The 24,455-nt window shown below is 44.0% G+C and overlaps 1 protein-coding gene across 3 annotated transcripts in view; it reads left to right on the forward strand.

Moving 5' to 3' along the window:
* Positions 1-21,152, forward strand: part of LOC146856190 (coagulation factor XI-like) — a 211,615-nt gene extending 190,463 nt beyond the window's left edge. For all 3 annotated transcript variants that reach the window (XM_085654241.1, XM_085654243.1, XM_085654242.1), the window contains 3 exons: positions 4,019-4,178; positions 16,354-16,466; positions 20,919-21,152. In XM_085654241.1, the coding sequence (XP_085510367.1) occupies positions 4,019-4,178; positions 16,354-16,466; positions 20,919-20,923 (278 nt within the window). In that variant the 3' untranslated portion in view covers positions 20,924-21,152. The remainder of the gene's footprint in view (positions 1-4,018; positions 4,179-16,353; positions 16,467-20,918) is intronic.
* The last annotated feature ends 3,303 nt before the right edge of the window (positions 21,153-24,455 follow it).

A 24,455-nucleotide genomic window follows, 5' to 3' on the forward strand; every position in this document is an offset into this window, starting at 1 on the left:
TATGAAATTCTGAAAGCTGTATAGAATGCTGGAGAGGTGGTAGAGGGACATTGTCATTACTTCATCTTTTATGGCACTGCCCTAAACACACTTGTGTCTGGGATCAGGTGCTAGATGGCATTGATGAAGTGTTCAATACCTCTATCCCTAGATTTCCAGTCTACTCAATCTTTGTACTCCCTATCCCCAATACGTTTCTCTCCATTCCCTTCAAGGGAAGCACATGGCATTAGCTTTAGGCGCAGCACATCAGGTCATCCCTGTTTTATGGGGCACTGACAGGATCCCCAGTCCACAGCTTGGTTATATAGACTCTGGTTTATGCTGGGTATGGAAAAGCTGTTGCTAACAGTTGATCAGAGCTCAGATAATTATACTGTGTATCGGGCTCCCTCCATACGACTTCTATCTACTGAATTTAACAAATTGACTTGTCCCACCTATTTGAAGCTACTTCGGCTATTCCCTACAACTGCCCCTCCTCGACTGCTTACCCTACCTAAAAGCCCCGAGCCACCGACCCTATCACCCATTGACTTTAGACACAACAATATCTTACCATCTACCACTTATCTACGTGGGGGTTGGCTCTTGGGATTTAATATGGTTTCTATAATTATTGCTCTAATTGTACTGCCAAGCCCCAGGGTTGTAGGCTAAAGCCTGTGTATATTCTTACATTAAACTTCCATACGCTGCCAGCCTTGGGGCTGTAGGCGCTTAGCTGTGTTACAACTGTACTGTGGCATCAAGAAAAATAATTGATCCATAAACCTATACGTAATGCAGTTCTGAATCTAGGCCAGCTCATGCTCTCTTACAGTATATCATTTCGTTCTTCAGGACCATAGATAGCCGCTTTAGTGATCATAACCCTCTGACTTTTAGGATACGGGCTGAGGGGCCGAAATTAGCTCAAAGCAGTAGGATGGGAGGGAGTTTAAGCCAGACAACCAGAGGAGGTGCCTGCGGTGGTCACAGGTGGATAGCAACGCTTTTTATTTATCCCTTTTTAAAGAGAGGCAAGAGGAGATTCTGAAGTGTTTGCATATCTCACCCTCAGAGGAAGATGTACTCAGATCCTTTGATATCATAGCAAAGTCAGCGAGATCACTCTTAACTGTTCCAGTAGTCACTACCCACTCGTATAGCCCTACTTGGTCCGATAGGGAGTGTTCTCAAGCACTGAGGGTACTTAAAGTGGCTATGAAAAAGACTCCCCATAACAGATCTAGGGTAGCTAGTTGTTGTATAAACTACAAAAAAGCACTAAAGGAACGAAGGTCTACCCTACAAAAACAGGCTTGGGATGAACTTGTCGAGGCCAGTGCTTTAACCCCTTCAGCGCTGCGGGAATTCCCCCGCGGTGCTGAAGGGTTCGAGCGCGGGCGGGCCCATGACGGAACGGTTCCGTCATGAGCACAGCGCAACCGATGCTCATGACGGAACCGTTCCGTCATGGGCATGGAAGGGGTTAAAAGATAGTTCTTAATTTTGGAGAGTCATTAATAGACCCTGTTTCTCCGAATCTGATAAACCCACTATATGTCACCACATTACACAAGATCAATGGAAGAATCATTTCCTGGCAGTTTACAATTATGGGGAGGGTGATTACTGTAATAATGCCTGGGAGCTCCTCCCATGTGATTCTCATATTAACTTTCAATTAGACGAGGTAATAACAGGTATAGAGGGACTGACCAATAACAAGGCTGCAGGCCCAGACGGGATCCCTCCTGACCTGTTTAGAAGTAATATTGAGGTGTGGGCTCCAGTTTTAGCCAGGGTCTAGAATGCGGGAGTGTCAACTGACATGCCCCAGTCTTGGTCTACTGCCACTATCGTCCCTATCTATAAGAAGGGGGATAGGGATAACCCCAATTGTTACCGAGCCATTTCGCTGATACTCAACCATTAAGGTCATGGTTCAGATCATACTAAATAGGCTTGTGGAGTGGGCTGACAAAAATCAAATCATCTCAGAGGTTTAATATGGCTTCTGACCAGGTAACTCCACAGTGGGACAATGCCTGAATCTCTATCTAGTGATAGCCAAATATACAATCGCTAAGGCGGGATCCATTTACTTAGGCTTTATGGATCTCACAGCAGCGTTTGATAGGGTGAATCACAGCAAAATATGGTCCCTGCTAGATGAATTTGGAGTGGAGCACTCAATAATAAATGGCCAGATGTCTTTATACCCGATACCTCAGTTGAAGTACGCTTTATTCAAGACAGGGATCTCACTGATAGTTTTAAATGCTCTAGAGGGGTGGGTCAAGGCTGTATTCTAGCCCTTTTTTTATTCACGCTGTATATTAATGGGCTGGAATCTGCCTTGATATCCCTGCAGGCCGACACCCCAAGAATTGTCACCAGACCAGTGCTAGTACTGCTGTATGCAGATGACGGAGTGCTTATTGCACACACTCCAAGAGCTTTGCAAATTTTAATTGATGTGTATGTCTCCTTTATGAGTGGGCTGGATTTGTCTCCCAGTTTTGCCAAGTCATTTGTGATGGTGGTGGGCTGTCGAGGAAAGAGTACAACATCCTATAAGGCAGGCTCTTCTAGTATATCCAAAGTTCCAGCTTTTAAATATCTTGGGGTTTTATTTGATGCCAAATTAAACTGGAATACTCTGAAAGAAAAGAAGGTGACCGACATGAAGAAAGCAATGGGAGCTATAGCAAGTTTTGCACACAGATTAGGTACATGGTCGCCTGGGGTGATTTTGAAATTATATCAATCAATTTGTATTTCTAAGGCTGTGTATGGGAGTGAGATCTGGGGGTACAAGGTAGTGGGGGAATTACAGACAACCCACAATAAATATCTGAGACGGCTGTTAAAAGTCCCTCAGGGAACCCCCGCCTACTCAGTCCATGAAGAACTTGGGGTGAGGTATGTGTCTGATCTAGTCGCGGTTACGCCTCTACTTTGTTGGGTGAATATTTGGTCCAATGAGGAGGCCTCCTTTAACTAAGCAGTAATTTTGGATTGCCACTCATTGGATCTTGCCCTCAAAATGCCCTGGCTAAGATATATAAAAGAAACATTATGTAGCCTAGGAAGATTAGACATTTTTATGAACTATAGAACAGTGAAGAAAGAGGACAAAAAATTAATAAATTATCTATTCTCCAAGAAGGTTAGCGCAGAGCGAGAAGGTAAGGAAATGATCAAGCCGAGAGTTATGTCCTAGTTAAATCAGTCCTTGGAATAGAACACTACCTCACTATTTTAACTAGCCCCTATGATCGCTTTTTTAATTACCTGTTTTAGATTTAATATGTTTCATAATTTAGTGGCCTTCCCTTTCAGTTTCGTAGCACGAATCAAGGACAGAGGGCCTGTGGCTGTGAGAATAGGTCTCCACAGGACATTTTACATTTCGGTTTTTTATGTAAATATTTTATGTATCCCGGTGACTTTATCTTGAACTATAATGAAAAGACATGGGTTTTAGACAAGCTCGAAATGCACTTTTGGACATGCAACTTCTGCAGAATTAACATAATTTATTTGTGGTCACACACTTTTTAAGAGCAATGGTGAGATCTAGGAAAACTAGAAAGGACCAAGATTGAGAGGTTTATTTAAGAGTAGGAAGATGTGGACATAGACAAGCAGGCTAACCCGTTGGCTTTCATAGTCATGTATAATGTTTGTGCTACTAGAAGAGGAGAGTATGTTGTGATGTCATTTTAGAGTTGACTAGATGAATTTTGATTTTTATCGAATATGATATTTTAATGTATTGTATGTTTTATGGCTGTATGCTTTGCCGAATAAAGATTGTTATTATTATTACTAATTTGCATATGGATCCTGGTGAAACTGGAAACATTTTAAAGCAATATCCCATCCTCTTTGTCAACATGCCGAGTGAAGCAGCCATGAGAAGCATACAGCTCAGTAAACAAGAATCCATCAAACTCTATTTGTATGCTTCTCTAGATTGTATGTGTGTGTGTGATTCTTCCCTCAGCTGTCATCTCTTCTCTTGCAGGATGCAGTGACCACCTTTTTAAACGTTTGGACTTTCCAGGAAAGGACCGGAGGGTGGTCAAGGCCGACTCATACCAACAATGTCAGGAGTTGTCCAAACAGGATCCTCTTTGCCAGTTTTTCACCTATGTGGAAAATGACTTCTCTAACGTAGCCCAACGGTAAATTGCATTTCTTCATGTCAAGTTTGAGTAAATGTCTCATCATAACTGTGTTGTTACAACAAGAGCAGTACTGAAATAACACATATTAAAATGTTTTAAAGTATCTTGAGATGAGCATGATGCATCAAGGAGCTCTAGGTAGATAATGTTATTTTTTTTCAAACTTGCTGGCACTCAGGTTATCAGCATTAGATGGCTTCAATGTATTGAGTTATTGAAAGTGTTTCAAATAGCACTCATATCACTAGATAGCTGTTTCAGTGCACTTACAAACAGAAAGGGGTTACTGGGACCAGGTGATGTGTATATGTGGTGGGTCGGATACCTATGATCGACTGGAACAGGAAGGTTTGGCACTACTTCAAAGGCCAGGTGCCATACAAAAGTTTGGGGTGTGTTAAACCTGTACTCCTCAGGGTGGACTTCCCCGAAACATTTTGCCTATTTACCTCCAATTTTTTACTAAAATATGTTTTGTTGGCTTTAGTGCCCTTTGCCACTGCTAACTAGTGCTAAATTCATGTGCTCACTCCCCTAAGCATGGTTTAAATGGCATATACCTAATTGGCATATTTAATGAAGTTATAAGCCCCTTTAAAGTGGTATACCTTAAATCTAGGGCCTATGAATTAAACTCTACCAGTGGATCTGCACTTTTTGTGCCACTCATTTTAGTAGCACCTTAAAACATATCCAGGCTAAATGCAGTTGTAAACCTGCAAGTCGACTTGGTATTCAAGCCCCTTGCCAAGCATTAAACTCCCCTTTCATTACATATAAGACACCCCTAAGGTAGGCCCAAGGTAGCCCATAGGAAAGGGTGCGATGTAATCAAAAGGTTGGACATGTACTTTTAAGTTTGACATGTCAAGGTGTTAAAAAACTCTCAAATTTGTTTTTCACTACTCTAAGGCCTACCCCTCTCATAGGATAACATTATGGATTCCTTATTACATTCAACAAGCTGTAATTTCCAATTGCGAGCAGGTAGATACATCAAATTTGGTATCTGTGAAACTGTAATGATAACCCATCTTTAATAGTAAAGTTGGATTTCTCATTACAATTTTGAAAATGACACTTTTAGAAAGTTGGCATTTTTCTGCCCTTAGCCCTTTGTGCCTGCAGCCTATCTTTGGTAGCATGACTGGGTATAACTGACAGACTTTGTGAATTCTTCACAGACAGTCGTACAATAGAGGGATTAGGTGCGCCTCAGTGGGCCTTCTACTGGCGGAATGGGGGCGAAGCTGAGCATAGCCCCATTTGCAACTGAATAGCCTGTGCTCTGCTTTCACACAGAGGGCCCAACAACCCTGCATAGTCACTGCAACCAGCTTAGAGCCAGGGGAGGAGAGTCAGAAAATTCCATTCACTTCAAAGAACCTTTTCAGAAACTTCATCTACCTTCCAGAAGAAGGGCACCATGGGTATGAACATAGGATATTCAGACCTACTGTTCAGTCCACTACTGGACTTGTGGAAAGACTCTCAGAGGACTGCCTGCTGGTGTGACATGCTGTGCCCCATGCCAGATTGAGGGTTCAAGGCAGGCTCCACACAGCAAGGAAGTCCTTTCGCACACAGCAGCAGAAACTAGCCCTGCTGTTGAGTCCTACATCTTCACCTGCGCCCAGGACTACCAGAGTGAATCCAAAGACTAGTTTGCTGCCCTCCTGTGTACAGCCACTGGCACATGAAAGGTTCCAACCATCTTGAATCCACACCAGGACCCAGCCTGAGTGAGTCCTGAACCCACAAGTGATGTCCCATGAGTCCTGGTTGTGGTGCCCAGATTGGTAAATGCCAAAACTAAGGGCTAGAACACATTTTGGCCAAAAACTGCTCTGAGAACCAGGAGACAACCTGGGACCAACCTGCTCGCCTATCTGCCTGAGGTGCATCGCCAGTGAGATTGACTTTGTTCCTTCTCCCGTGACATTCTTCTCCACAGCAGCAAATCATTTCCCCCGATTCTTCCTCAAAGGGGTATCCGATCTCATGAAACTGTCTTTAGCTAAAGCTCTCTGCCTCGTCCTGCTTGAGATTTTCGATTTCCATTTCGGCGACTAATCTGAACGTTGAAATCTTAACCATGGCTTCAACCCAAGGCCATTCAACGTCAACGATGCTCCCCCATGGACACCCCCTGCAGCCCTGCCCTCCTGAAATTCATATTCCAAGACACTTTTTGTCAGAATTTCTTCTAACTCCAAAGGTAAGCCCTGACCGGGCCTAATCTACATCTTGTATCTGAACCGTGCTCCATCATGGTTGGCCATATTTTTCACCTTTGCATGACTCGATGTTCGCAGTTGGTGCTTTGATCTTTACGTGACTAGATGTCCGCGATTGGGGTATTTATCTTTTAGGCACTAGTTTTTACTAAAAAAATTCAACATTCTTAGCTCTGGTTCTATTGACTGGATTTTTGTTGTTTTGATGTCAAATAACTTATTAAAATGTACGCATTTTGTTTCTAAATCGGTTTGGAATTTTTCTTATGTTGTGTTTTTACTTTATCACTGTGTGCTGCATTAATGCTTTACACATTGCTCATAAATTACACCTGAGTGCATTTTTTGCCAAGCTGGCTAGGAATAAGCAGGCTTCATTTAGTGAATTATTGTGGTTCACCCTACAATGGATTGTGGCTGTTGCTTGACCAGAGCTCACACCAGTTAACCAACAACCCAATTTCTCACAAAAGGCTCATCGGGGAGATATGTTAGCAGATACAAAGATTCTGTTTTCCACTGTAGCCTCAGTTTATATAACATATTGACACTGCTGGGGCATAGATTCCTTAATGATGCTAGTCATGGCAGACATAGCTTTATTACATCTATTTACAAGTGGGTTGGCCTACCTGCTTAAACCCTGGGTAGCTATTGAACATCCTGGTGTGCTTGTCGCAAAGTGAAGGACACTGAAACTACTTCATCCATTAGCCCTTAGGACAGGAAGAGCTTGTGGTTGCTGGACTTCTAGAAACATGTTCTGTGGATTGAGAAAATGACATTACATCCACCTTAAAAAGGAGGGCATCTTGCTCTGAAAGAGAAATCAGTTTAAGTGTCTCATGTTAAGTGTCTCTGTTTTGTCAATCGGAGTGTGAATACAGCGTTCTTCTTCCTCTTTGGACAAGATGGGATCATACTAGTCGATCTTGCTCTGTTCGGCTTCTGCGCTGCCTGAGGAGTTGGAAGAGTGCCTGTGCATGGAATATCTCACTGCTGAGCACCTGTGCAAGGGTGGTCTCTGTCACTGCTGAGCACCTATGCACAGGAGGCTCTCTGTCACTGCTGATCACATGTTCACGGGTGGTTTCTGTCACTGCTGAGCACCTATGCACGGGTGGTCTCTGTCACTGCTGAGCACCTATGCACGGGTAGTCCCGTCACTGCTGGAACTTGTGTCTATGCTGAACTTCTGCTACTGCTGAACTACTGCCCAAAGAGGATCTCTGTGCCTGTCTCTAGTGTGTCTTGCTTACCGCTGTGCCCCAGTATACAATATATCACTGTCACTTCATCTGTGTACAGTGTATATCTGTCACTGCTGGGACAGACCTGTGTCTACAATAAATCTGTCACCGCTATGATCCTCTCTACAGTGCACCTGTCACTGCTGAGCTCCTGCCTACAGTGTATCATTGTCACTGCACGTGTGTACAATGTGGGTCTGTCACCACTGAGCTTCTCCCTACAGTGCATCATTGTCACTGCACATAGATGCAATGTATCTGTTTTACCACTGAGCACCGGTCTACAGTGCACCTCTTCCACTGCTGGGTCTGACACGTCTACAGTATGTCTCTGTCTCTGAACGAGAAATCAGTTTAAGTGTCTCATGGTAAGTGTCTCTGTTTTGTCAATTGGAGTGTGAATATGGCGTTCTTCTTCCTGTTTGGACAAGATGGGATCACACTAGTCGATCTTGTTCTATTCGGCTTCTGCGCTCCCTGAGGAGTTGGAAGAGCGCCTGTGCACAGAATATCTCACTGCTGAGCACCTGTGCACAGAATATCTCACTGCAGAGCCTCTGTGCATGGGTGGTCTCTGTCACAGCTGAGCACCTGTGCACAAGTGGTATCTGTCACTGCTGAGCACCTGTGCATGGGAGGTCTCTGTCAATGCTGAGCACCTGTGCAAGGGTGGTCTCTGTCACTGCTGATCACTTGTGCACAGGAGGTCTCTGTCACTGCTGACCTCCTGTGCACCGGTGGTCTCTGTCACTGCTGAGCACCTGTGCACGGGTGGTCTCTGTCACTGCTGAGCGATCACCTGTGCGAGGGCGGTCTCTGTCACTGCTGAGCACCTGTGCAAGGGTGGTCTCTGTCACTGCTGAGCACCTGTGCTCGGGAGGTCTGTCACTGCTAAGCACCTGTGCACGCGAGGTCTCTGTCACTGCTGAGCACCTGTGCATGGGTGGTCTCTGTCACTGCTGAGCACCTGTGCATGGGTGGTCTCTGTCACTGCTGATCACCTGTGCATGGGTGGCCTCAGTCACTGCTGTGCACCTGTGCATGAGAGGTCTCTGTCACTGCTGAGCACCTGTGCATGGGTGGCTTCTGTCACTGCTGTGCACCTGTGCACGGGAGGTCTGTGTCACTGCTGAGCATCTATGCACGGGTGGTCTCTGTCACTGCAGAGCAACTGTGCACGGGTGGTCTCTGTCACTGCTGAGTACCTGTGCACGGGTGGTCTCTGTCACTGCTGACCACCTGTGCACGGGAGGTCTTTCACTGCTAAGCACCTGTGCAAGGATGGCCTCTGTCACTGCTGAGCACCTGTGCAATGATGGCCTTTGTCACTGCTGAGCACCTGTGCACAGGAGGTCTTTCACTGCTGAGCACCTGTGCAAGGGTGGCCTCTGTCACTGCTGAGCACTTGTGCATGGGTGGTCTCTTTCACTGCAGAGCACCTGGGCTCAGGTGGTCTCTGTCACTGCTGAGCACCTGTGCAAGGGTGGTCTCTGCCACTGCTGAGCACCGGTGCACAGGAGGTCTCTGTCACAGCTGAGCACCTGTGCACGGGTGGTCTTTGTCACTGCTGAGCACCTGTGCAAAGGCGGTCTCTGTCACTGCTGAGCACCTCTGCAAGGGTGGTCTCTGTCACTGCCGAGCACCTGTGCACGCGAGGTCTCTGTCACTGCTGAGCACTTGTACACGGTTGGTCTCTGTCACTGCAGAGCACTTGTGCACGGGTGGTCTCTGTCACTGTTGAGCACATGTGCATTGGTGGTCTCTGTCACTGCTGAGCCCCTGTGCACGGGTGGCCACTGTCACTGCTGTGCACCTGTGCACAGGAGGTCTCTGTCACTTCTGAGCACCTGTGCACGGGTGGTCTCCGTCACTGCTGAGCACCTGTGCAGGGGTGGTCTCTGTCACTGCTGAGCACCTGTGCACAGGAGGTCTCTGTCACTGCTGAGCACCTGTGCAAGGGTGGTCTTTGTCACTGCTGACCACCTGTGCAAGGGCGGTCTCTGTCACTGCTGAGCACCTGTGCAAGGGTGGTCTCTGTCACTGCTGAGCACCTGTGCACGCGAGGTCTCTGTCACTGCTGAGCACTTGTGCACGGTTGGTCTCTGTCACTGCAGAGCACTTGTGCACGGGTGGTCTCTGTCACTGTTGAGCACATGTGCATTGGTGGTCTCTGTCACTGCTGAGCACATGTGCATGGCTGGTGTTTGTCACTGCCGGACACCTGTGCACAGGTGGCTTCTGTCACTGCTTGCACCTGTGCACGGGAGGTCTCTGTCACTGCTGAGCACCTGTGCACGGGTGCTCTCTGTCACTGCTGAGCACTTGTGCACGTGTGGTCTTTGTCACTGCTGAGCACCGGTGCACGGGTGGTCTTTGTCACTGCTGACCACCTCTGCACGGGCGGTCTTTTACTGCTGAGCACCTGTGCAAGGGTGGCCTCTGTCACTGCTGAGCACCTGTGCACGGGAGGTTTTTCACTGCTGAACACCTGTGCAAGGGTGGCCTCTTTCACTGCTGAGCACCTGTGCACGGGTGGTCTCTGTCACTGCTGAGCACCTCTGCATGGGTGGCCCCTGTCACTGCTGACCACCTGTGCATGGGAGGTCTTTTCAAAGCTGAGCACCTGTGAAAGGGTGGCTTCTGTCACTGCTGAGCACCTGTGCACAGGAGGTCTTTTACTGCTGAGCACCTGTGCAAGGGTGGCCTCTGTCACTGGTGAGCACCTGTGCACGCGAGGTCTCTGTCACTGCATAGCACCTGTGCACGGGTGGTCTCTGTCTCTGAGCACTTGTGCATGGGTGGCCTCTGTCACTGCTGTGCACCTGTGCACGGGAGGTCTCTGTGACAGCTGAGCACCTGTGCACGGGTGGTCTCTGTCACTGCTGAGCACTTGTGCATGGGAGGTCTCTGTCACTGCTGAGCACATGTGCAGGGTGGTCTCTGTCACTGCTGAACACCTGTGCATGGGTGGTCTCTGTCACTGCTGAGCACATCTGCACAGGTTGTCCCTGTCACAGCTGAGCACCTGTGCACAGGAGGTCTTTCACTGCTGAGCATGTGCTTGGGTGGTCTCTGTCACTGCTGAGCACATGTGCTTGGGTGGTCTCTGTCACTGCTGAGCACCTGTGCATGCTAGGTTTCTGTCACTGCATAGCACTTGTGCAGGGGTGGTCTCTGTCACTGCTGAGCACCTGTGAATGGGTGGCCTCTGTCACTGCTGTGCACCTGTGCACTGGAGGTCTCTGTCACTGCTGAGCACATGTGCTTGGGTGGTCTCTGTCACTGCTGGGCACCTGTGCACGGGTGGTCTGTCACTGCTGGAACTTGTGTCTGTGCTGAACCTCTGCCACTGCTGCCCTACTGCCCAAAGCGGATCTTTGTGCCTGTCACCAGTGTGTCTTGCTTACTGTTGTGCCCCAGTCTACAATGTATTCCTATCTCTTCATCTGTGTACAGTATATAGCTGTCACTGCTGGGACAGACCTGTGTCTACAGTAAATTTGTGTCACCGCTATGATCCTTTCTACAGTGCAACTGTCACTGCTGAGCGCCTGTCTAAAGTGTATCATTGTCACTGCACGTGGGTACAAAGTATGTCTGTCCACATTGAGCTCCTGTCTACAGTGTATCATTGTAACTGCACGTGTGTACAATGTATGTCTGTCAGCATAGAGCTCCTGCCTACAGTGTATCATTGTCACTTCACATAGATGCAATGTATCAGTTTTACCACTGAGCAACGGTCTGCGGTGCACTTCTTCCACTGCTGGGACTAATGCGCCTACAGTGTGTCACTGCTGAGCTCCAGTCTACGAGGCATCACTGCTGTTGCACCCGCTTACAATGTATCTCTTAGAACGGAGCTCCAGTCTACAGTGCACCTGTGGATGTGCTCCAGCCTGCAGTGTATCTCGGTCACTGCACCTGTTTCCAATGTATCTGTCACTTTCGTGCTTCATTTCACAGAGCATGTTTGTCACTGCTGATGCACTGGTGCATCACTTTCACTGTAACAGTCTGCAGGGTATCTCTGTTGCGGGTGCAGACAGCCTATAGCCTATGTCTGTCACTGCACCTATGTACAGTATGGATGCGTCACTGCAGAGGTTACTGTCTACAGAGTCTCTGTTTTGACTCGGGCATGCACCTACAGTGCACCTCTGTCATTTATGTGCTCCAGCCTTCAGGGGATCTCGGTCACTGGTGCAGGCAGCCCATGTCTGTCAGTGCACCAGTGTACAGTGTACATCTGTCACTGCGGAAGGACCCGTCTACAGTGGATTCTGTCACTGGAACTCCTGCCTGGAGTGAATCTCTTTCACTGTTTCTATTCTGTCATTTCATACACTGCACCATGTTCAAGCAGCGCAGCACGTTGTCAATCAGTGAAATGAGTGCTGTGTAATAAGAGTATAAATGAGTTACCAGTGTGAAGTATCACAGTAGTAAAGTGACATTTCCTTCTGGGAATAGTTCTCAAAGCTAAGTTTGCTGCAAGCTGCTCTTTCAACCTGTTCAATGCACTGAGGATGATGGGAGTGAGAGGAGGAAAGCTGGGTGCTGTGTGTGCATGAGCGTGCTGTGCCTCCAGCCCCGCCTTCGTCCAATCAGGTTAGTCTGAAGTTTCTTTAGAGTTTTCTATGGCTAAGGAGTGGTTTACAGCTGGCGGGAAAGCAAGAAACACACCTCCACAGCTAAAACCAGAGAGAAACATCAATCAAAAAAACATGAGCAAATGGAATTTGAACCATATTTTTTATGACCAGTTAAATTGTGTGATAAGGTAGTAGGTCATAATACATTTAAAAAAAATCCCTTTATGTATTTATATTAAAAACAGAATGCTGGATATCAAGTACATAAACTATTAATGTAGAAAAATACAAAATAAACGAATTCAGAAAAAATAAACCACGTAATATTAGCATAACTGGTTATGAGTGCTCCTGTTTTATTGTATTATTTAAGGGGGTTCACGTCTCCAGCAATATTTATTTATATTGAATTGTTCTCATATTATAGGTATTTTTAATGTTCATTTTTTGTTTCGAAAAAGAACGAAGGTGCATCTAGTAAATTTCCACATGAACTTGACAGATAAATGAATGTTCACAAGTTGTGTAGGGTAACAATACACTCACCTGAAAATATGAGCATTGTAGTAATAGCACATGGGCACAGCTAACTCAACTTCTTATGGAATCCATATTTCTTTTTTAATTATCTGTGCTGTGCATACACACAGCAAACTGGGGGGTTCCTGGGCACCCTTTTCGGAGGAGTGTGGTTAGTGCGATGCTCGATGTAGAGTGTGCTATGTGAGAGATGTTGGTTACGTCACAGCACACATGCTTGAAATGTTGGGAAGGGTGTTAGAGGTGTCAGAGCCGTGCATACCTACTCACTAGTTTGTATTCATCATAGTTAATAACTTGAGTTTATATTGATGGGAAATGCCAGGTTTTTATTTCTTTCCGGAATTGGAGGTGACCTGCCCGTCCTGACTAAAATAATGGAGAGACTCATAAATGAAGTTTGATTATTTTCCCTCTTTAGTTATATGTAAAAACTAGACACAGCAGGAAAGTGGACTCCCTAATTATGGTGGTGGACAATATTGTGTCTACTTCCACCTAGAGAGCAGGACAAAATAGCACCTCCACTAACCTATACAAAAGCATTTAGGGGCTTATTTATAAGCTCCTTGCGCTGTCACAAAACGACATTTGTCTAAAAAACACACACCCATATTACCATAGTACTCCCTGGCACTGAAGGGAACTACTTAAAAAGTTATTCAGTCTGGCATTGGCTGCAAACCTCTTGCATATGAGAACAAGGTCAAGAAAGAAACAGGTCAAGAAAGAGGAAAAGTGATGAAGAAGGCAAGAGAGAAAGAAGGCAAGAAAGAGAGAGGACAAAAAAGAAAGAGAAAAAGAAAGAAAAAGGGGCAAGCAGGCAATAAAGAAGGCAAGGAACAGGCAAGAAAGAATGAAAGAAAGAAAGAGAGAGAGAGAGAAAGAAAGAAAGAGAAGGAAGGGAAGGGAGACGGAAAAAAAGAAAGAAAAGGAAAGAAGTAAATATGGAGAGAGGGAAAGAAAGAAGGAGAGAAAGATATGGAAAGAGAGAAGGAAAAAGACAATTAAGGAAGGAAAGAAAGAGAGAGAAGGAATGAAAGAGAAGGAAATAAGGAACGTAAGAAAGAATGAGAGAAAGTAAAGGAAAGTAAGCGAGAAGGAAAGAAGGCAAGAAAGAAAAAGAAGGAAGGAAGGAAAGAGAAGGAAAGAAAGAGGGGAAGAAGGAAAGAGAAGCAAGGACCTAAACAAGGAGAGAAGGCAAGAAGGAAAGAAGGAAAGAAAGAGATGGAAAGAAAGAGTAGAAGGAAAAAAAGAACAGTAAGAAAGAGAGAAGGAAAGAAAGAGAAGGAAATATGGAAAGTAAGAGAGAAGGAAAGAAGGGAAGAAAGTGTAAAGGAAAGAAGAAAAGTAAGCGAGAAGGAAAGAAGGCTGGAAAGAAAGAGAAGGAAAAGGAAAGGGCAAGAAAGAACAGCAAGAATGCAAGAACAAAATTAAGAAGGAAGACAAGAAAGAAAGGAGGAGAGAGAAGGAAGTAAGAATAAAATAAAAAAGAAGGAAAGAGAAGGAAAAAAAGGAGAGTAAGAACAAAGGAAGGAAAGAAATAAAGTGTGATGGAAAGAAGTAGAGTAAGAGAAGGCAAGAAAAAAACTATTATGAAGAAAGAAAGAAAAAAGAAAGAAAGAAAGAAGACAAAATAGAAAGAAGCCAAGAAAGAATGGGCATGAATATAGGCAAAAAAGAATGAGCAAGAAGGAAAGAGAATGAAGGAAAGAGAAGGGAAGAAGGAAAGAGAAGTAAAGAAAGATGAAAGAAGGAAAGAAAGTTTAAAGGAAAGAGAAAGAAAGAAATGAGGGTTAATAAAGTAAGAAAGAGAAGTAAAGCAAGAAAGAAATGGAAAAGGAGTAGGAAAGAAAAAGAAAAGGAGAGAGAGAGAAGGAAAGTACGATAGAAGAAAAGAGATGGAAGAAAGAGAATGAAAGAAAGAGAAAAGGAAAGAAGAAATTAAAGACGACAAGAATGACAGAAGGCATGAGAAAGAAAGAAGCAAAAGAAACAAAGAGAAGGAAAGAAAGCAATAAAAGAAGGGAAGGATGAAAAGGCTAGAATGAAAGAAGGTTTGAGAAAGAAAGAGGTTAAGAAAAGGAAAGAAAAAAGAAAGTGAAAAGGCAAAACTTAGAAAAAGCAAGACACAAAGGAGGAGAAACAAGATTAAGAAAGAAAGATAAAAAAGAAAACAAAGGAAAGGAGGAAGAAGAGACTAAAGAAATAAAAGAAGAAAAAGAGGTTATCATTTACAAAAATTACAGAACAGTTTCAAATAGACATAATCTGGTATGTTATGAAATAGCAGCAGTCCGAAAAGCAAAACATTCCAAAATTAATTTATAACAGTATTGGCAGTAGCTGGGTGAATGTACATCAGAAGTGACCTGCTATCACATCAGACTCTAAACACAAAGGCAGCACTAAAGTAATTATAATGTCAAAACAAAAACAATAGCACTGAAGGGAACTAGCTTGTGTGTGGATGTGCTCCTAGTGAAAGAGCAAAATGCAGTCACTCAAAATAACATTAGTTAGTGGTTTAAATAGGCTCACCCACTGCCCCATGCTGAATACTTACTGTAGTGGGTGGAAGCAAGATGTGAATGACATAACGACTAACCAAGGGGCGATGGGAGGTGGCTGAAAGCCATATAGTAGATATATTAGATATATTTAATAAAAAACAAAAGGTCTTGGCTAACACCAGACCTAAAAATGGGAACAAATGTCAATCAATTCCTGCCATGAAACAAATCATGCAAAATGAACATAAGCAGCCTTTTAAAAGTAAAATAACACACAATTATCCCCTTTCAAATGATTTTAACCTTGAAAATTGTCAGAATTCCTCATTTTATTTTTGCTGTGATCCATGGTGTGAGCAACACATTAAAACATCTAAAGAACGTAAAAATCATCTTCTGCTGGATAAGAGAAATCAAAGCTTCGATGAGAGAAATCCGCTCGAAGTAGCTGTATTCAGGTGCCGTTTCTCTTTAAAATAATTTACTGAGGATCTGATTACCATTTTGAGAATAATTTGTATATTTTTGATCATTTTTCAAAAAAAGATTTGCAACATAAAATTTTTCATTATCACAGTTTCTCCAGATTTATTTTTCGGTATTAGTGTATCTTGCATGTTAGTTGTGTCTCTTGTGACTGTAATTGGAAGATCAAATGTCTGTAAGTTCTAAATCAGTGCAAGTTCTAAAATGTGCACAAATACTCCGTGCGCCTGTTTTAATATTAACACTAGTATGTAAATAACCACACCAAGGCCTCATTTCACCCAATAAATTGGGTACCTAAAATGTTGCCGCCTGGAATAGTTTTGTAATTATTCGTTGTTGTGTGCAAATTGGGTAAAGTCTTAGTCGGAGAATGAAGATATATATGTGTACAAATATGGTAAATTATGTGATGAATCTCAGTGAAAAACCAGCACAAAACATATTTATGTCATGGAATTTTAAAGCCTGTTTTACCCTCTGCCCCTAAATGGGCATTATGGATTTAATTTGTAAATCTAATCAACTTATTTCTTTTTTTTTCTCCACAGGAAAGACTGCTATCTGAAGAGCATGATTGCACTCGGGGTGCCTCCCCAAATAAAGGAGCTCAAAGACGTGGTGTCTGGATTTTCCAAAACACCATGTGAGGATGCCATTACAGGTAAACCAGACATGACAGGGTATGACATGGCAAACCTGGGCCGTCAGGATGTAAACTCAGAGCCTCATTTACAAACTTTTGACACACGGCAGCGCAGCAGGCCTTCCTGCTGCGCTGCTGCAGGAATGAGTCGTATCTACAGCTACGGCACATTACTGTTCTTCTCTCCTGCGCCAGTGCACATACAGCAGCTATGTGCAAACAAAGACACGCTTCGCCCTGATGCCGCAGCATGCATTGAAAGAGGAAAAACAAGGAGGAATAAAAGTATTTCCCCTCGTTGCACCACTCCTAGCCTCCCTTGGGGAGGCGTAGGAATCTGACGCATTCCCATTTTTACTAGTCCTCGTAAATCTGGGAATGCTTCAGATTCCATGGGTGTTGAGTGGGAACACCCACAGCAACACCCATTGAACGCCCCTTTCAGGCAGTGTTCTCCGTGAAAGGGGTACATATTTACAAGGCTAAGAAAAGCCACGTAAAGTGGCTTGGCGTGGCCTTGTAAATATGCTGTGGCCCATTGCGCCACTTGAGCGTCAAAAAAGTGTTGCTCCTGCAGTGCAAAAGTGCTGCTACGGCCTGGTAAATGAGGCCCTCAGTATCTAAGGTTCTGACCCAGAGGGCCAAGGCCACGTTCCAGTAGCCTCGGTTGAGCTGTCATGAGATTTAATTTTTTTTTTATATAATGCCACTAACCTGTAAATTGGGTACTAGAGAGCTACACAATAAAATACCTACAAAGACTGATATATATTTACAAATATCCAAAAAGTTCAATGCAGGGAAGAAAGTGCATTAAATAGTTGATAGAACAAATGCCTATAGATCATGTGGATCCAGTAGGAAGGGAGAGACAACAGATTAGGAAAAGCAACAGGCAGCAGCGAGGGGCAGGAGGACATATTAATTAATGAGGAAGAGGAAGCAGGTGGAGGAGAATAGGTGAGGACATTAGGAAAAGAACAGTTACACAATTACACAATTGGGTAGATTTTCAGTATATTCCTGAAATGAAGATCTTGTTGGGATGTGCGTAGACACAAGGCACAGCTGGATTAAAGCACAGTTTAAATGAGAAAGATGAAGAAGCAGTAAAAACTGAACATCAAAATAAGACATTACAGAGGGAGGAATGGAGATCTAGAGTTTTTTTGCAATAAATGTAAGTTTATTATGATAAATCAGTAAACATAAACTGTACATTTCAGTCAACAGTTCAAGAGGAATACTTTTAGTTTAGTCTACTAATAAAAGAAAAGCATAAAACATAATAGACTAAAAAAACTGCTTTATAAAAGGACCATACTATCAATAGAGGCATAATTCAGTATATGTAAAATTTGAATGACATCTCACTCAGCTGGTCTTCAGCAGAAGGCGGGATACATTGTTCATACTTGAAAACCTTTTAGACAAATAAGGAGGATATGAATTGGCTGATTTGGGGTCATTTACTTGCAATTGCAGACCACCTCTTTTGGAGGCTCAGCACCTTTCTTTATATAAATGATTCTATGAATACACCCAAAGGCATCCTGAGGAGAAGACACCCATTAGATGGGGCAGGAACATATGTTCATAACTAAGATATCACATTACTGAATTCTCTCAGGCTAATAAGACACTACAGTGTTTTCACTTTTATGTAAGTCAAATAATTGCAGCCAAGGTCCTTTCTGTAACCTCTCTCCCCTCAAGGGGAACAACTGGCACCTTCGATGCTGCTATTGCATGATTTACCAAGGGTCAGAGTTAGTTGAAAAAAATGTAAAATACCAACTCTGGAGATTTTGAATTGCATCTGTCACTCTAACATAAAGAAATCATTGGATGTGACACTCTGCGGATAGAGTGACGAAAAAGTTTTAAAAAGGAACAAAAAGTCACAATAAAAACATCACAATGGCAAGCTGCAGGGTGAAGAATGGAGGTCCAGAGGCTCCCTATGGTATATAAGTCCCTCCAATGTTGGTAGACCAACAAGGAGTTGAGTAATACAAGAGCCTGGGGAGAAGAAAAATGTGGCTCCGGGGCATGTGTAGCAAATGTTTCCTTGTGGTCTGTGTCGTCCTGTGGGGTAGTGAGCACCATATATACAGCATTATACTTGCTAGTGAGTGCAATATGGAAGCAATCTACAAGCCATGGAAACCTATCAGTGAGTCGCTTGTCCCCTCCCCAAGTCGCCACGACTCACAAAAGTCAAAGTGAGACTGCACGAGCCTAAAGATTCAGCCTGTGACGACAGGCACTCGAGGAGACCTGGCAGACTTCTGCATTTATACCATCCATAGCAGTCCAATGAGCCCTACCACAACATTTGAAAGAGCAGGATGTGATGGGAAAAGGTCAACCTTGAGTGACCAGATAAGATAACCCATTACGGGATCTGTACCTGTTGCTGGGTGTTTCGCATGGAAGGACGCAAGCCCGGGGAAGATGAGTTGGGGTACCATGTATAGGCTGACAATAAACTCATCTGCAAGCCGCTCGCCCCTCTCTCCAAGGCGCCACCTCCCACAGCAGTCCAAGTGAGACTCTATGAGGCTACAGAGCAAGTGTAGGAAGACAGGAGTTGGAGGAGGCCTGGCACACTTCCAGCAGGAAGACAAGCCACAGGTGTCTTGAGATACATTTCTCATTTTGGAAGAGTGGGTTGTGAAAGGGAACGGGTAACCATTTGGTGACAAAACGTGATTATCCATACCAGGATGTGTATCTGTTTCTAGTTGTCTTGTAGGTAAGGATGTGAGTTCAGAACAGGTGGGCATGGGGAGGATGACAAGAGCTAGAAGGGGTTTTTGGGTCGTGACAGTAGATATTATTAATATCATGGACTCAGCTGTTTATTTTGGGGTGTTATGGATGGGAAATATTACAGAAAGGTTAGCCCCAATTTTAGTCTCAGTTTTGAAAGTCACAGTCGATTCCACTTCCCAGTTTTGAAGCAGAGCTCTGTTTCCACCTGGTCATGTTTTTCTGCCACAATGAAATGTGAACACTGCTATCTCATTATGTGAACAATCACTTTTTTCCAGAATATTACATAAAACACAACCATCAATTTAATATCATATTTTAAAGTATTTTCTTAACGGCTTTGTTTCAGTAAACGCAGTCGAGATCTAAATAAAGATCTTCTTGGACAGTTTTATCTGAGACCACATATTTACTTTGGAGTGCATAGAACCTTAAATCAAGATCAATAGTGTCCTTCAATCTGAAGCATTAAAATTAGAATATTTATAGTAAAATCCTTTTTAACCACAGACCTCTCTGCACGGCTTCTTCAATAATCTCCCTTTCCGAGAGGGTCTTGCTTACTGAGTAAAATTGAATAAATTCCTCTATTTTAAGTGAAAGAGTAGGAAAGCTTGCTGTGTCCTATCTGCTCCCCATTCATCTCCAAACATCCGACCAGTGTCAATTGGAAAATAATGACGGGCAATTGTTCAGTGTGTTTTGATAATTTTTCAGTATTGAGCAGGATGGACCAGCAGCCCATGTACCAGTCTAGTCTAGTAATTGTCTGCATTGGCGTGGTCTGCGCATTCCACCCGAGTCCTGGATAATACTAGACACTATGGGGCAGATTTACAAGACCCTTGCGACACATTTACACCGCTGTTGCATCACTTCTGTGACGCAGCGGCGGCGTAAATCATGCGCCATGTTGCACCGTATTTACAACGTGACGCATCTAGGGCGATGCGTCACGTTGTAAACCCCTGCGCCACATGAAACCTGCATCAGGTTTCATGTGGGCGATCCCTCGCAGGTACGCCTCGTAAAAGTGACGCAGTGAAATCTACAAGATTTCACGGAGTCACTTTTACGGCCATGTTGCGTCAAAACCCTGCGCCTGCTTGAAGCAGACGTAAGGATTGACGCAGCATGTAAGCCATAGGGTACCCCCAAGCCTTGCTGGAGCCGTGTCGCGCTTGCGACGCGACTCCAGCAATGCGCCGCATTTCCGCCGGGGGATGCGACACGCATCTGCCCATCCGTGCGCCACGGCACGCCGCATTGTAAATGCGGCGCATCAGTGGTGGCGCACAGGTAGTTTTGCGGGTCGCAAGTGTTCTGGCGCATCCCTGCTGATTTGCAGAGATGTGCCAGACCTTGTAAATCTGCCCCTATAGACCTAACTAGTGCCAGATTTTCAGAGTTTCCATTGGCTGTGTATCTGAGCTCAGTTAATATTATTTATATATAGATACATGTTACGCAGATATCCTGATATAGCCTTTGTTTGGAAATTTTGCTTTAGGAAGTTGTGCATATTTGGAGGGCACAGAGTTTTTTAAATCTGCATTACTCTGTGGATAACCCCTCTTATTCGACTTAGTAAAATAAGGGTGACGAGATTTCTGAGCTAACGTTCTTTTGGAAATTACATGTGTTCTTACTCAACTCACAAAGCTGACTTCTTCTAATATCTTCATTTGCCAGGTTGATGAACCCCATCCCTGAGAGTTGCTGCTGGGCTCAGGAGGATAGACTGCTGCTGATGATTGTTCCAGCCAATAACGAGTGATCATACTGCACATCTGATATTCTGAGGTCTACTGGGTGCTGAGGGGCTTCTGGGCATTAACATGTGGAGTTTTTATCTTTATTGGTGAATCTTTTTTATGTAGAAATGAGTACTTTGCCTTTCAAAAAATAAACCCAGTAAAATGCAAATCCTTGAATTGGCTGTCTCTTTTAATTCTATTCTTCACATTTATGTTTAGTTTGTCTGCAAAGCATGAGTTGCAGAACTTAATTGCTTCTAGGCACTATTAGAGAGGAATTGTAGAAAGTGCTGGTTACAGTTGGTCTGTTTGATGTTGTTAAAGAAGGTGACTGGTTTTAGCATTTAAGGTTCTCTAAGACTAGAAGGCTGCATGCAGCTGATTGTAAGGGAGGGAGCATATGAGTCTGAGTGAGTTGGTGACTGCAACATTTGTTGCTGGTATTCTGCACGTTTAGGTTCAGAGAAAGTCTTAGGACTTTGGGGCATCACCATGTCATTAGATCCCATTGGTCAGGATTCGGTTGGTTGCTAAAGTATATTTTTGATTTGGCATTGATGTCTATGTGGTTGGGGGTGTATGAAGTCCGTGGGGGAGGGGTTGGTGCATGGTTCTGAGCAATACAAGATTGGCCCCCATTCTGGCACTCTGGCACGAAGGTCTAGTCAGCTTTCAAAACCGGATAGGCGGCCATGAGCTAACCATGAAATCCCACAGAGTCCCATTGAGGGGCGGCTCCTCCGTTTGAACGGAGATGCGCCGCTCCACTCAAATGCCCCCAGAGAGAAAAATAAAATTGTAATGAAGTTAATTCACTTTCATTTTATTTTCTTCACTCCGTCCTGAACGGAGTGTCAGGATAGGGGCTGGGCTGAAGTGCGCATGTCTTTTTTGCCGGCCATCTTGCGATGGCCAGCCACACGTGTACTTTAAACCCCTCAAACTCAGCTGTCTTAAGACAGCTAGGCTAAAGAAAGCCAAAGTCTCTGGAGCGCAGTGGAGTGCCGAGTGAGGCCGCTCCCACCAATCCTATTACTGCTCTCATGCTGGTGAGAGCAGCATTAGAGTTGGTGAAGGGAGTTTGGAGCCTGCCTGCCTCAAGAAGAGAAGACCATCGAGGAGGAGGAGGACATTGCGTCACACTCGCAGGTAAGTTGTTTTATTTTAATTAGCTTTTTTTTAATGTCCCACTCGCCCTACCACACTTGGGACATGCCAGCCGTTACTGGACCCATTCTACTTGGGGTCTTCTGCAGTGGATGCCAGTTTGAACATTTTTCATAGGGCTGATTTCAGTTATAGATCTGGTGCTGTGGCTCTGAAGCAGTTGTCTCCTCTTGATTTACATTTGGTTCTTTTGATGATAAGGGTTTGCTTGGTCAAATCATAGACGCTGTCCAGGGCGCTAGAGTGAAATGTTTTTCTGTAGATTGGTTGGTATCCTCCATTCCATGCTTTAGAGTTTGACTATCGTGAATGACGAGCCATTGGGGGTTTCTGTTGAAGGGTGGGATTGACTCACATTTTTGAAGTCGATAAATGAGGCCTGCTTCAGCTTTCTGAGTTTCCAAGTCCTTCTTAGTGATATCGTGTTAGGCCAATGTACACTACGGGGCATATGTATCAAGCCCTTTTCCCGTTCGCAAACGGGCAGATTCTCAGAATGGGCCCGTTTGTGAACGGGAAAAGGCCTTTTGGGATGTATCATCCCAAAAGGGCATCACAAATTAGAAAATCTCAAAATTTGCGATTCCCTATTTTGCGATTGCATTTAAGGAATCGCAAATTACGATTCCCTAAATGTGATGTAGAAAGCACCTAACTTGTGCGAATTTGGAATAAGAAATCACAAATTACCACCAACTTATAGTTGGTGGTAATTTGCTAATTCTTTGAAAAAAACACTTTTTTGCTTTTTTTAAAGGCATGTATGTGCACCACATGTGCACACATGCACATTTCAGGGGTGCAACAGGGTGTCATTTTTGAACCCTTGCACTCTTGAAATTGCGTGCGCAATTTGCGAGTACCTATTGGGTACTCGCAATTTGCGCACACAATTTCCATTCATTCCTATGGGCCTCTTGGCCCACAGGAATGAATAGGAAGGGATTCCTTAATTGCGACTCGCAATTTGCAAGTCGCAATTAAGGAATATGAGGCAATCGCAAAATATTTGCGATTTCTTTATTATATCTTGTTTTGCGATTCTCAAATAGCGATTCTCTAAAAATCGCTATTTGGAAATCGCAAAACCTTTCATTGATACGTATGCCCCTACATGCCATAGTCTAAGCTTGAGTTGACAAGGGCATCTTCAGCTATGTGGTGACTTTCTGTGGATATGAAGAACACTGTTATATTTATTTAGACGTTTTAGGTGGTGGAATGAAGACTTAATTGCTGAACATCCGAGTCATTGACCAGGCTGCTAGAGTGAAATGTTTTACAGTAGATAGGTGGGCATCATCCCTTCCAAGTGTTAGTGGATGAGGAACTTAAATGGGCAGCCGTTATAGGTTTCTGATGTAGTGTGTGCTCAACTAGTGCTTTTGAAGTCCATAAATGAGGCGTGCTTTGTCTTTCTGGTCTTTCTAAGTTTTACTTCATGTTAGGTTGTTGTAAACTAAGAGCCATAATCTATGCTTGCGTTGATATGAGCATCTTCAACAATGCAGTGATGTTCTGTGGATATGAAGAACAGGGCTATTTTTTAAAAGTTTTAGTTGGTGTAATCAAGACTTAGGGCCCGATTTAGATCTCGGAGGACGGGTTACTCCATCACAACAGTGACGGATATCCAGTCAGCCGAAATATAAATCCCATAGCATATAATGGGATTTATATTTCGGTGGACGGGATATCTGTTACTGTTGCGACGGAGTAACCCATCCGCCGAGATCTAAATCAGGCCTGTAATTTGTAACCCTTTTGCAGTTCAGTTCAGCCTCCCATAACCCTCAGATATTCCTGATTTTTTGCTTAGATGACATTGGTGTCTACAAACCTCTTGGGTGGAGGGAAAAGAGTGATGGGTTGTCTGAGTACAAGGTGCAATCCTACAACTGGTATCTTGATTTTTAAAACCTGGTAAATTTTAGGCTGTTCTGGCAGACCTATGTGTCATTTGATTTGAAGTCACTGGATACTCAGTCTAATTGGTTGCATTTGCCTGTTATCTATTTGTGCATGATCTGCCTTTAAATAAAAAGCTATAGACTGGGGCCTAAGGAGTTTTGTGTAGACGTTAAAAAGGATGCCTGAGTTTCTGATTACTTTCTTTCCGGAATTGATGCAAATGATTTGATTTGATTACTTGGTCATATTGTTGGAGGTGGTTTATAAGGATAGTTAATCCCAGAGTGTGGAAGGCAATAGATTGGTCAAGGAAGATGTTAGAAATGGGCATTCTGGTTGTCAGAGTATGCACCCCGTACAAGCAGGAACCACCACTCTAGTCAGGGTAAGCTAG

The sequence above is a fragment of the Triturus cristatus genome, chromosome 4_1 (assembly GCF_964204655.1).
Source record: "Triturus cristatus chromosome 4_1, aTriCri1.1, whole genome shotgun sequence".
Lineage (NCBI taxonomy): Eukaryota > Metazoa > Chordata > Amphibia > Caudata > Salamandridae > Triturus > Triturus cristatus.